Source organism: Lissotriton vulgaris, chromosome 2_1 (assembly GCF_964263255.1).
Source record: "Lissotriton vulgaris chromosome 2_1, aLisVul1.2, whole genome shotgun sequence".
NCBI lineage: Eukaryota > Metazoa > Chordata > Amphibia > Caudata > Salamandridae > Lissotriton > Lissotriton vulgaris.
The window spans coordinates 1,406,141,761-1,406,154,987 of record NC_141687.1 but is presented as its reverse complement, the minus strand read 5'-3'; the positions used below and the strand labels follow the sequence as shown (position 1 = coordinate 1,406,154,987).

The 13,227-nt window shown below is 42.4% G+C and overlaps 1 protein-coding gene across 1 annotated transcript in view; it reads right to left on the bottom strand.

The window, feature by feature from the left end:
- LOC147732663 (uncharacterized) overlaps positions 1-10,482 on the bottom strand; it is a 75,467-nt gene extending 64,985 nt beyond the window's left edge. Inside the window, exons 1-2 of the mRNA XM_086957169.1 lie at positions 9,977-10,482; positions 6,646-6,767 (exon numbers count right to left, since the gene is read on the bottom strand). Of these exons, the coding sequence (XP_086813295.1) occupies positions 6,646-6,767; positions 9,977-10,208 (354 nt within the window). The 5' untranslated portion in view covers positions 10,209-10,482. The remainder of the gene's footprint in view (positions 1-6,645; positions 6,768-9,976) is intronic.
- Positions 10,483-13,227: the final 2,745 nt, after the last annotated feature.

Genomic DNA, 13,227 nt, shown 5'->3' with positions numbered 1-13,227 from the left:
GGCCCTAGTTTTCAAATCCACCCTCACTTTAACATTTTTACAGATTATGGCTTTATATACTGTCCTGTTTGTTTTTGCTGTAGTTAATATTCTGCCTGGAAAACATTGCAGCTTCTCCCACTTGCTGATCTCAAAAGTGCGAAGGGGAAGCAACAACAGTGATTGAGAAGGAGGGTGTGGGGCTTGCGGTAAGCAATATGGAATACTGAGTCAGTGGCATTTGTGTGTTATAGCAAAAGAAATTGGAACGGAACCTAAGTAGCAATCACATATTCAGCGCTTAAACACAATTAAAGGCCAGCAGGGTTGGGGAAGTAGAGAAAAAATATAGGCCGGCAGGGGTGGGCAAGTAAAGAAAAAATAGGGACACAGGGATGAGACAGAAAGGAAGCAATAGGGATTGGTGAGAGGGTAGAAGAAGCATCATGATTAGCAGGTGGAAAGGGAAAGGAGCGGGCGAAAACACTCATATGGGAGTGCTTAAACACAATTTAAAAAGCAGCTCCGAAAATGGAAGCAGTAGATTGACACAAGTACTTGGTTGGCACTCTAGGGGAGGGCCAAACACAGTGAGATGCATGACCCATGCATGCCATGACAACCGAGAACGAAGGATATGAGAGTGACGTGGAAGCCCACTAACTGTAAACAACATGACTCAAAGAGACAGTGCATGTGCTCTCTAGCCAAGACCTAAAAATGAATCAGAAAGTAGAAGAAAACCTTTTAGAAATATAATCTAAAGACGGTATAAAGAAGATGTGGCATCAAGTCTATCCGGCACAGTTGATTTGAGGGATCGATCTCTAAGATGTCCACCTACACACTGGAAAGCCTTCTAGATATAGGTCATGCATTTGACAAACATGGAAAGGTTCTATCATTTGGCCTGTTACACACGTCACCTTTCCTTGCAAAACACAACCATGCTATTCCTTGGCTAGTTCATTACGATGACCTTTTACAACTTAAACCATGGCACTATTTCCAACCTCACCTGCTCATTGCCACTGTGTCCTACTCCTGGCATGCCTCTGTTACCACTCTTCTGCCCCATGGCTCTGTCATGTCTTGTGCTTCCACACCAGCCTTCTATGCCTTCTCCAAAAGATAAGGCACAGAGGTTCCAATGCAGTCTCAGTATGACCTTGATCGACACGTCATCATTGTATGCTCTTGAGCAGTAGGGAGGGGTAAAGTGTCCCGTGGATGAGCTGCCCTATTTTGAGGGGTGATATTCAACTGAATCCATATTCCCAAATTGGAAACCCCTAAACCATTAAGACAAGGTTCTTGAATTGGATGATGGACAGAGCTGAATAACCAACTCATCTTGGTTTGTTTTATTTCTAAAATGGATAAATAGGTCCAGACAAATCAATAATATTTTATTTGTTATTATTGTTCTAATGGTCCAGAATAATTTTTTCAGACAAAGCAGAAAAACAGCCAGCACGTGTTTTGCACCTTCTCGGCAAGCAGACCGGGGGCTTTTTCAAGGCTGATAGTATGAGTTGAATTCATAGCATTAAGTTAAAAAAGGAGAAATGAGAAGATAAAGGGAAGAAAACGGAGGATAAATCCAATGATAGTCATTTCATCAGTCAAAGGCAAGAAACATAAGAAGACAACGAAAAAAGTAAGAACCAAATGCATATTGAAGTCAAAGATCCCAATCCAGAAGGGGCAAAATTCATGTGCAGTAGAATTTCATTGTCAAAGCATTGGTCAAATGGCATTTCGTGTACGGTCTCAAATTTCATAGGTCAAGTGTAATAACACAACATACAGTTAAGTTCATGAACATAGCAAATAACTATTTTCCATAATTGCATAATCAGCGAGAAAGCATATGTAGGTTTAGTTAGGATGCAAAATGGCAGGCTCATGCCATTAAAGAAAAATCATGTGGAAACATAATGTACATACAGTTGAAGATGTCACAGTGAGTGATCCATATTCTTTAAAGAAATTGAAAAATCATCCATTTTGAAGAACCATGTGATTATTGGATAGAAAAGTATCCATGGGTGCATAAGAGGTAAAAGATTATACATACAGGTCCTGAGAATATTAATGGTCCACAAGAAATTCAGGAGCTGCATTGCGCCATCCACAAGTAATTGGAAGCAGCAATATGAATTGGAAAAAAGGAGAACAGCAAAAGGGAGAAAGGAGGATTTTTGTCTCAGTTATTCCATAATGTTGGTACTATTTTGTGGAGAAGTGTGGCTCACTGGTTAGAGGAGGCAGACCTGGAAGCAGAGGTCAGCCCGGGACCAGGGTTCAATTCCCGGCTCGGCGGGGTCTTGAGTCCTAAAATGTCCATGGACTCAACAATTCTCGCTTCGGTGCCTACTCGATTCATGGGTTCGCACTCTGTGACTCTTGGCAATAGCTTGCTTAATCTCCACAACAGCCCCTCACGGCGGGTTGCCTGGCTTTCACCTTGCGGATATCCTGCCGGGGTTATCTCACAGGGGAATACCAGGACGGGTTCCCTAAGCAAGCGCTTAGAAACCAGTGGTGATTTGCGCTATATAAATTCCTGTACATTTACATTTACATTTACATTTTTTGAATTGCCATGTTAGTGGTGAGTAGATATTACAATCTGTATTGGATATAATGGCTTCATGATTCAGCGAGTCCATGCATACACTTCACCTTCTAGTTCAAAAAGACAAACTATTGAGTTTGAGTAAGTTCCCTGTGACACCATATGTGTTGGGACTAAGCTCTCCTGGGATTATGTGTAGTGCTGAGGTGCCAATAACAGCTTTGTTCACTACTAAGGGCCTTATTAGGACTTTGCCGGTCTTGGAGAGGGGCTGCCACACCAACACCCCACTCCAGGACTGCCAAATCCATAATAAACCACCCGCCAGATAACAACTTTTTAATTCCCTGGCAAGTGGTCCTTTGGCATTCCCACAGCGGTGCCTAAAAAAAGATGCCACAATGGCAATGCCAAAGCAATTTCCTGCACTGCATGGACTGTTAAACACATGTCATGCAGGAACTAAGCTTGCATGCACACAGGGGGCACACAATGCTTGCACTCCATGGCCCAGAGGCGACAAAGGGCCTTTCACCACCATGAAAAACCTTGGTGGAGAGGAAACTCATAATATGCTTGGCTGGGCCGCATGGCCCCATCAAGCCTATAGCAGCCTCAAGACTGCCGCAACACCACCAGGGATTGCGGATTACTGGCAGTAGGAGCAGTCTTGAAGCGGTTTGACCACCCTACTTGTAATGCGGCAGTCGGACCACTCGTGACATGGTAACCGCACCCAAGCCGTGGGTTTACCGGTCCATCGGACTACCAAAATCATGATAAGGCCCTACGTGCGCCCAGTTCCATTCAATACCATGTGAGGCACCAAGAGCAAGAGAGGGAAAAATTTGTCGAACATCACCATTCTGACCTTTAGAAATGGTGATAAAAATATAGCACAGTACTAAGCTAAAAATATCTCTGTGACCTAAAAGGATAGAACAGGAGGGTGTTCGTCAGGATGTCTAGGAAAGCAAAATGAAAATCATGGGTGGGTGTGACCATTCAAGTCGGGGTATTACTTACTGGAATGCGGGGCAGCCTGTACACTGCTCCATCTTATTGCGGAATAGCCTACTGTCCGCAAAGATTCACTGGCTGCTACGTGAAAAAGAAAGAAGAAAAAATAATCACAACTCTGTCAAGAGACTGTGGTTGGGCGTCAGACTTCAACAGCTGAGCCATCACACAAAAGACATACAGCGTGATTGAGCAACAAAGTAACCACAAGTTATGCTGTCATTATGACCTCTTACTTGTTTTATTCCAGATTTTTGTAGCGCTAGAGTAATTATTATCACATATGAATTTTATAAAGGTCGCTCTTAACCAATATATCAGCCTTATTTGGTAAGTCTAGTGGTGATCAGTTCTTCTACTCTCAACACCTGCTTGTGGGGTGGCTTGGATGTTCAGGGTGTTTTTGTTCTCTTTTCCAGTCTCACTTTGTGAATGTGGATGTGTGGTGGAGAGTATTTTGCAAGGGGATACACATTGGGGATTGCGACTTGGTGGCCCTCTGCTTTAAACCTGTGAGCTGCCACTTGCCTGAAGCAGGTTAGGTTCAGATCGTCCTTTTGTGACCTCCAGTGAATGTGTAGCAGTGCCATTATCTATACTGTGCCGATTGATGGATTAGCATCTAGTCTTGTTAGCTGGCACCTTGAGTTTCTTATTATGGGTCGTTAGATGCTCCCAGGTTATTTCTTGGTGTTGTGACTGGCTGGATTTACCCTATGGTGTTGAGGTCCTGTCCTGGTTCTCTAACTTCTTGGTTTGCAGTGTATATGATGAGACAGCTTGTCCTTTGGCCATTACCACTGGTAAACCCGATCAAGGATTATAAAAATTGTTAAAAATAGCCTGTTAGCAAAAGGCTCTGCATCTTTGCAAGAGCATGTGTATTTTTGTGAATGGTGCTATTCAGAATGTAATATTTCTAGTTATGTAGATACACCTGATATATTCATATTTCTAAATGTTTGCTAGCATTCAATTCATTCCTTGTGTCAAGGAGAGATTATTTTATGAAGTTTAAAAAGTCAGCCTAGTCCAATAAATCAAGGTTGACAATAGACATGAATGTCGGGATTGGAAATGTTTGCCCAAGGTTTAGTGATGGTCCATGCCATTTCTCAACCTCAGATTCCAATATTAGTTTTTACGCTGTTCACCTGTAAGTTGGACACTTAGGTGATTTGATGGCAATATCTGTCAACAGCAATGACACCATAGCCAAATCCCCTTCACTGAAAACGTAGGTACATGTATCAGTCAACTAGAAATAGCAGTTAACGACTCCTGGGCATGAACATATTCCTGCACATAGCCAACCTGGAAAAAAATCTGAACAGGGAAATGAAAAAGTAAGAATTCCCATAAAAAATGTAATTACTGTTTCTGGTAGGGGTGTTTACTTCTTGTAATGTAATATGGAAAGTAAGGGAGTTGGAATTGGCTGGCTGGCTGGCAGTTAGATGAGCTGTGAGCTGGTTGGAGGTCGCAGTACTTCTATTGAATAAAGAGAATTGAATTTACACTTGTGTATCTGTAAATTATACCACAATTATCTCACCAAAAACTGCAAATATACATCGCCTGAATGCCAGAATTTAAGGTAGTCAGTTTTAACATAATTGGGTTTCTGCCTTGGTCCCCTGTAACGATTAACAATTCATGGCTGGCATCCAGCTGACAGTAAACTCAGTGTAATTACCCATTCATACCACCACAACTGCTGTTCAGGTTCTCAATTTCCTAGAAAGTTTTCCGCTGTCCTGGTTTTTTGGTATGTCTGACACAAACCACAGAAATGCTCTCAGGCAGGCCGCCCAAGGTGTGACTGAACCGCAACATTCCAGTATCCAAATACTTATATTGTCTCTCATTATAAGTTAGAACAACATGTGCACTTTCTGATCTTATCCAGTCTGCTCACACCATCGTATTCATCCAGTCTTCCAGATATAAACAGAGACAAATGAGATCTGTCACGAGGATATTCTAGAAGCACCAACATTCAAACTCAACCTTCTTTAGGGTCAGCAGTCTTGAACTGGAACTCCCTGACTTCTCTGGGAATCTTAATAGGTTCCTCTTCCATAACCTTTATTAGTTTTATAGCCTCCCCTGGGCTCCAATGAATCAAGCCTTCCATGCCCAATACCTTTTAACTGCACAGTTTTCTTTGTGCTACCTTTCCCCCATGTCCTATCTTTCTTTCTTTCTACTTTTCAACCTGTCCACCTCTCCTGCCTATCCCCTTAACGTTCTGGCCTTCTATGTGCACTGTGTAAGATTAATTAGCAACACAAAGGTTAACAATATTAAAATGTATGCTAATAATAACAGTGATGATGATGAGGATGTGTCACTAACTTTAAGAATGATCTTCCATTCATTGGCAATTATTTTCTTACTCCCACAGTGATCTGCATCCAAAAAGAGTATACTCTCAAATCCCCTTCTAAGCCCTCATGGAAAATTATTCAGTTACTCTAGTTAGACAGACTCCAGACAGTCGTGCCATCTAGCCGCGGCCAGTATAGGCAGGTAAGAGCATGGGGCGAAGGGGCCAGGTGGGGGGATATTTTGAAGTATGATGACAAGGGAAAATTAATTATTTATTTATTTTTTCCTCATCATCATCCATCGAAAAACCACCGCTCTTACCTGCACGGACCGTGGCTGGTGGCATCAAGTCCAAGGTAGTTTATACGTGAGAGGATGCCTATGTTCCCAATGGTAACTGACTTCCTCCTTCCATGTCTGCTGCACTGGCAATGTGATGATGCTTTGCCAAGCTGACAATAATGGCGGGAAGCCTTAAGCGATGGCAGTGTGCGACAAAAGTCTTTTTGTGGTTGGTGTTTGAGGCACAGACCGCACTAAAATCCCAACCCTCTCCTTGGTATTATGTTTTCTTTTTACTTTGGACCTGTGACTTGAACCTCTGACTCAAGTCTATACAAAGTTATCTGTAGGAGCACTATTGAAATCCTGGAGAGCCTTTCTAGCTTAGAGCATAGCACATGGGAAGCACAATAAATTGTATCAGCATTTCAACAAGTGCATCCAGTTCTTACTTGTGTATCACCAGATGCCCGTGCATTTCCTATGCGGATTTTCTTGAGTATTTCTTTGACTGGCATTCTCACTCTCACGCCAACATATTTCTTGGGAGAACGACTGTTGCAACTGGTAGGATCTGGAAAACAGTAAGTCAGTGACATGTGAAACTAGTATCTTTAGATTCCTTTGTTGCAGTTACTGTCTCTTCACAGAAAGTAACGCAAATCAAGGCGTGGGATTAGCGGGCATATTTAAAAAAAAATCATAAGTGCAGCAAGTCACCTTGCGGTGCAGCGTGATAGGGAAAGAGCAGGAATGCGCTGTATTTAACATTATATTGATATATCCTGTCTTTTCCTAGTACTGGTGCACTTTTGGTAGCTTAGCGCCAATGCAGGCACCCTTGCACCATAGGCAGGCCCGGACTGGCCATAGCGGGCACCGGGCAACCCCCCCGGTGCACGGCACGGGTGGGGGCCGGTTTTTGCAGCATAGCTGCAAAATTGGCCCTGTAACAAAATCGGCCGAAAACCAGCCCGACAAAGTGCTCGCCCGCCCCCCCTCTCCCAAGTGGGAGGAGGTGGGGGTGGGCGGCCGAGCACTTTGCCAGGGCCGGTTGTGGTTCCCAGTCCGGCCCTGACCATAGGGCAAGGGTGTCTTCATTGTAAGCAAGATTGTTTTTGTGCAGGAAGAGACACCTTCCAGCACAAAAAACAATCCCCTGAGGTGGCGTTTTTCTCTTTCGATTTTTGCTGTAGCACACATAGAAAGTGGAATAAACGAAGAGAAATAAAGATATTTCTCATTGTTACTTATTATGAGGGAAAGCGTAGCATTTTGATGCATTCCCAGCTCTACCTAAAATAATAAATCTGAGAATGCGCCAAAATCCATAGATGGATGCGTGGGAACACCCACGCTCCAACCATGAAACGCCTCCCTGAGGCAGAGTCACGCAATGCAGCAATTTTCACTGTGTTTACGTTATTCCAGACTTATAAAGCCACTCAGGGCCACGCAAGGTGGTCTTGCATGGCTTGATAAATCTATCTTAAGAATTGCGTCACTTGCACCCTGTGCGTGGCGCAAAGGCGGCACAACTCTTTGATAAATTTGACCCTAGGTTTTTGGTGCCCAACACAATTTGTATTGCCACTCAGCATGCCCCATATTTGATGCTGCTATATGCAATTTGGTGTTCAATAGCTGGTGACAACTAGGTGACTGGGCTGACTTTTCATGCTATACTACTAGTCACAGCACCAATATACTTCTCTTTGTCCAAAAACTGTTTATTCAAACCACCTAAGTGATCTACCAAAGAGGTAGTGAGGCATGATGACAGTGAAAAAGGATCTGCTTTCAAACTTTACACTTCTCAGATGAGTTTCAACCAGAGTGAAGTACAATTCAAGAGTTACACTGAAGCAAAGCATAAGAAAACGTTACCACATGAATAATTGCACTGACAGTGGAGATCTGCAGTGAAGTCGGGTTAAAGGAAATATAATAACACACGAAAAACTACAGTGACCAATATGATCTGGAACTTTTGTATATTAGCTAATATGCCAATGACTGAACGCATTTTTTTAAGTACATTATCTGCTAGATATATCAATACAAGTTGCACAGAAATACCCCTGTAAATTATTAAGGCCAGTTGCATTAAGTGCACCCACATCATTTGTATTGCACCTCGTGAACAGTTTACTAATACCACCTGAAGATGCTGTCTTGTGACTTTGAATGCTTCTCATGCTAATAGAATTTCAGTCCACAGAAAATCGGTAGTTGTTTTGCATTTTTGGACTAAACAGAGCCTCAAACCGCACTTCGCATTATTATTCGACCATTTTAGAACTCCTCTTAGCAAATCTTTACATATGTGGGTAGTGAGAGAAGTGAGAACATTTTGAGTAAGCATTCACCAAAATAAGTATTTTGGCAAATTAGATGACACAGGGCATGAAAACTCACAGGGAGAAACCTATGTTGAACAATGAATACTGAGACACAAGTTAGGGGGACCCTAGCCTCTCCTTCCGATGAACCTGGATGGTTTGGCAAATTTCCTATTTTATACATCAGCTTTGCACATTCCAAGTGTTTGGAATATTTTTAATTTTATATACAAGCTTTGGTTAAAACGAAAATGTGCATCTAGATGTGTCGAAAAGAGGAGGGAAAATAAGAGGGCTTAAATGAAAAGCAAAGTGTCAGGAACACACCACTGCCACGCCCACAACCAGTTCCCACGTGTTGAAATGCATTGTAACATTTGATTTGCACACGCCATCACTAGTTCTCTGCATTTATCAATACTGTACAGCGTGGGATCTATGGGTGAATTGAGGTCTCTGTTCACTTGGGCATTCTTTTCAAATAATAGTTCACGAAGAAATCCAGGCTTTCTTGCAACATACCGAGTCAAATGTTATAATTGTACGTGATAATGCACTGTTCTACAGAAATATGCGAGGCATAATTGGATAGAAACACATTCTCAAAATAGTTTAGCATTTACCATAAAAGTTCAAGATTCATAGAATGGGCGTTACACAATGTATGTTCACAGAAATGCTTTGAAACTCTAATTATGATCACATTTAGTCCAGTCTCCCTGTCTTATGTGGATCATGTGATATTTCGTTTCATTGTTTTCTAAACTATTATAATAGTACAGATTTTCAAGACGCCAATTTTCATTTTGGCATAAAAAGTCTGAATATTTACAATTGCTAAAGTCTCCTCAAGGCTGGAAACCTAGAATGTTCTTTCTCTGCACTTTAAAACCCAGATCAACCTTAAACATTTTCCAGTGGCCTTCGAAAAGTTCTCTGTTCGGAGTATTCATATAGACTACTTGTCTCCGCTTCTAAAAGCAATACGTATGCAACCATTTTACATGAAGATGTAATGTACTCACTGCTCCCTAGTGCAGTTGCACAGCATCCCAAGTTCGCCGTAAAATCACACAGGTAAATATTTTTACATTAAAAATAACATGTACAGATATACTAGATAGATCACATGACATTGACACGTTTACATATTTTTTTCCGGCAAATATATGATCAGGAGCATATTTACTTAATCTTTGATTTAATGAACGTATTTACTCAATTCAACCTCACACAAATTCTACCACACACTCACTCACTCTCCTATTTACATGTGCAGTCAAAGCAAACACTCACACAGACACACACAGACACAGACAGATAGACAAACGTGCGTGCGCGCACACACACACACACACACACACACACAGAGTGAATATTAAATTAAGGTTATATATTTGGATTGCAAAGTGCAACCAAACAGCAAACTGTCCATTCTTACCTGAGTGCTTGGGTTTCTTCTTGCAGTGTGTGGTCCCTGGCGTACCAATGTTGCTCTCTTCTGTCTGCCCAGAAGCAGGGGAAGAGGGGCTCCGTGTGGTACTGCTTTGTGGGCTGGCAGCTTCCCCAGCTCGAGGAGACCCAGGTCCTCTAGGATGATCGCTACAGTCGTCACTTCCTCCAGAGCTGTCTTGATGCCAGGAATCACGGTATATTCCTCGGTTGAGTAGCATTTTTGCCAGTCATATACCCTTCCAGTAGTGGGTCACCGTTGAAGCTTTTGCAGTGTGTCCAAGCCTGTACTGTGGTTTGATTTCAACGTTTCAACTAATATATATATTAAAAAAAAAGATACAGGTCTCCAGAAGTTATTAATAGTGTTTATTATTGGAGTTGCCGTGACGTGTCCATGGATACCGTATGTACTAAATTGAACTGTCTGGCTGTATAATCTTTATCACCTGTGTTTTATTGCTTCAGCTTCCCTCTGCACCGTTAAACTGCCTGAGTGGTATGTGAACTTGCAGGCTTTATAAACAGTTACGTGTAGCTTGTAGACACGCCTTCTTTTCCTTGGAACCACCTGGCAAAACAAGGCTTACCAGTTATTTGACAGGCTTTTAGGTGACAGCGAGGCTGCATGCAGGAAACATTTACCTGCAATGGTCTTCTCTGCACAGTTGAGAGGAAATGAGGAAGTGAATACAAAAATTTTAAAAACCTGCCTTTCTGCTTTCTTTAAAAAAAATCTTTTTTGAGGTGGCATCAGAAGGAAAACAAGGACTGGAAAGAAAATATGAAGTGCCTAAAGCTAATTTTTAAGGAAAAGAGGCTTTTAAAAAGCGAAAGGTCAAAAGAAAGCGTCACGTTATGGAAATGTGTACTGGTGTATGGAAATATTTCCATTTGGAACAAAAAAGATGAAAATGGTCATCAGTGAGGATCTCATGAGGTCAAAGTTTAAATCCCAGCGATGCAAATCACGAACATCATACAGTAACCCTATCAATTGTGTCTATCTTAACCCCTTAAGTGCTGCCGTCGGCCAACGGTCGTCGCGAGCACTACCTTGCCAGTGCTGCGCACGACCGTTGGCCGACGGGCCAGCATTCGTTCTTCGAACGTTCAGCACTGGGCGCTGAACGTTCGAGGCTCCTATGAGGTTAACAACAAACATAATCAACTTGTCAGAATACACTAGACCCACCAACCTAGATTTGCTCTCGAACACAGCACTAAGGGGCAAATTTACATGGCCCTATTGCCACCACAATGTTACTTTTCAGGACATTGTAGTGGCGGTAGGGGCTTCGTCTTTTTTTTTTACAAAGCACCTCTAACACTGCCTTGTAAATAAGGCCTCCTTTCACCCTGCAATTAGTGTGAAAGGGGAGGCCAATGGGTATTGCGGAGGGCGTTCCACCGCAACACCCATTGATTTTGACCCTGCACCCTATTTACAAGGGAGGCGTAAATAGGAGGCAGTGCCAAAATTAAGACCTGTGAAAACCTGGTCTTAACCTGGAAAAATGAGGAGAAATGTTTATTTTCTCCTTGTTTTTGCTTTTTTCATGTGTGCAGCACACACAGAAAGAGCAAAACACCTTTGATTGAATATGTGCAAAATGACATTTTACAATTTTTATGTGTGCTGCATCGAGAAGCACACATAGTAGTTACAAAACACCTTCCTGCACATAAACAATCGTCCCCTCAAAGCAGACACCCTTTGTTAGAACTGGGGGTCTCTAGTTAGCTGAGGCTGTTACCTTAGTCCAAGTAGGGACACTTGGTTCTAGTCAGGGAAAGGAGGGAAACCCTCTTTGATAACCCCTGCTCACCCACTGGTATCATGGCATGAGCAGCTGGGCTTATCTTCAAGGCAATGTGTAAAAGTATTTGCAACCACACTTCCAGTGACACAGTGATAACACCACAAATGGACACCACACTGATGAATGAAAATAGAAGTATTTTTATCAAGAAGAAAAATACGGTAAAACCAAATGGTAAAAATCCAACATATGCGTATTTGTAATATTTCACTTTGCCGATTATTAAAACAAAAAACACTAGTAGGATCTTGCGGTATTAATGGGCAGTTCACGATGTTCAAATGCAGTCCTAATTCAATGCTATGCAGTTCGTAATTCAGTTCGTATTGTCAGATAAATGCAGTTTGTAATGCAAGAATAATGTGATCCTCAATGCAAGTAATTAGGCAGTTCCTAATGCAAGAATAATGCAATCCTCAATGCACGTAATCAGGCAGTTTGTAATACAAGTATAACGCACTCCTTAATGCAAGTAATAAGGCAGCTCATAATCGGAGAATAGTTCAATCCTCAATGCACATAATCAGGCTGGTCGCAATGCAAGTATAACGCACTCCTTAATGCATGTAACCAGGCAGTTCGTAATGCAAGTATAACGCACTCCTTAATGCAAGTGATAAGGCAGTTCATAATGCGAGGATAATTCAATCCTCAATGCACATAATCAGGCAGTTCGTAATGCAAGAATAATACAATCCCTAATGCAAGTAATAAGGCAGTACGTAATGCAGGAAAATACCAGGTCAATCTACGCGATTAGCACGGGCACCACTAGGCCCCAAACCACAGACAACAGTCCTGAACTTCCAGGGGCACCCCGGTCCTGCCGGGCAGGTCCGGGTGAAGGAATCGAAATTTTACAAGGCCGGGCTATACTTACCAATAGCCCATATGTAAAATAAGGGAATAATAAGGCAGTCGGCAGTGGAGAAGATCGAATCGTTTATTCAATCAAATACCAGCCCTGTCAGGGGAGCCTCGGTCTACACGACCCATGGAGGTGCGCAGAGGAGACTCCCGAAATACAAGTGATACAAAGCATATATACGTTTTCACACATTCAGGTTAACACCCTACAAGGAAAAAGACAAGTTGTCAGTGACCCATATAAGCACCATTAATTACTAGTAGCTAAACCGGAGCTATTCCGGGGGCAGGTCGGTGAGGTGCCCTCTTGTCTATCTAAAGCCCGGGGAGTACACGAATGGGCTCTGCTAGAATGCACGCATCACGCATCACGCATAACACAAGAGGGGCAGGTGCGACCTTGGGTTTCCCTGAGCTACCCACAAAAGATCAGAGAAGCAGGCTGAGTAATTCAACATGGTTTCGTACCAAGAGCTAACCCATGTGACTTCAGGGAAACAGTACATGAACACGGGGAAACGAAACAAGGTGGCCCTAGTTATATCAATAG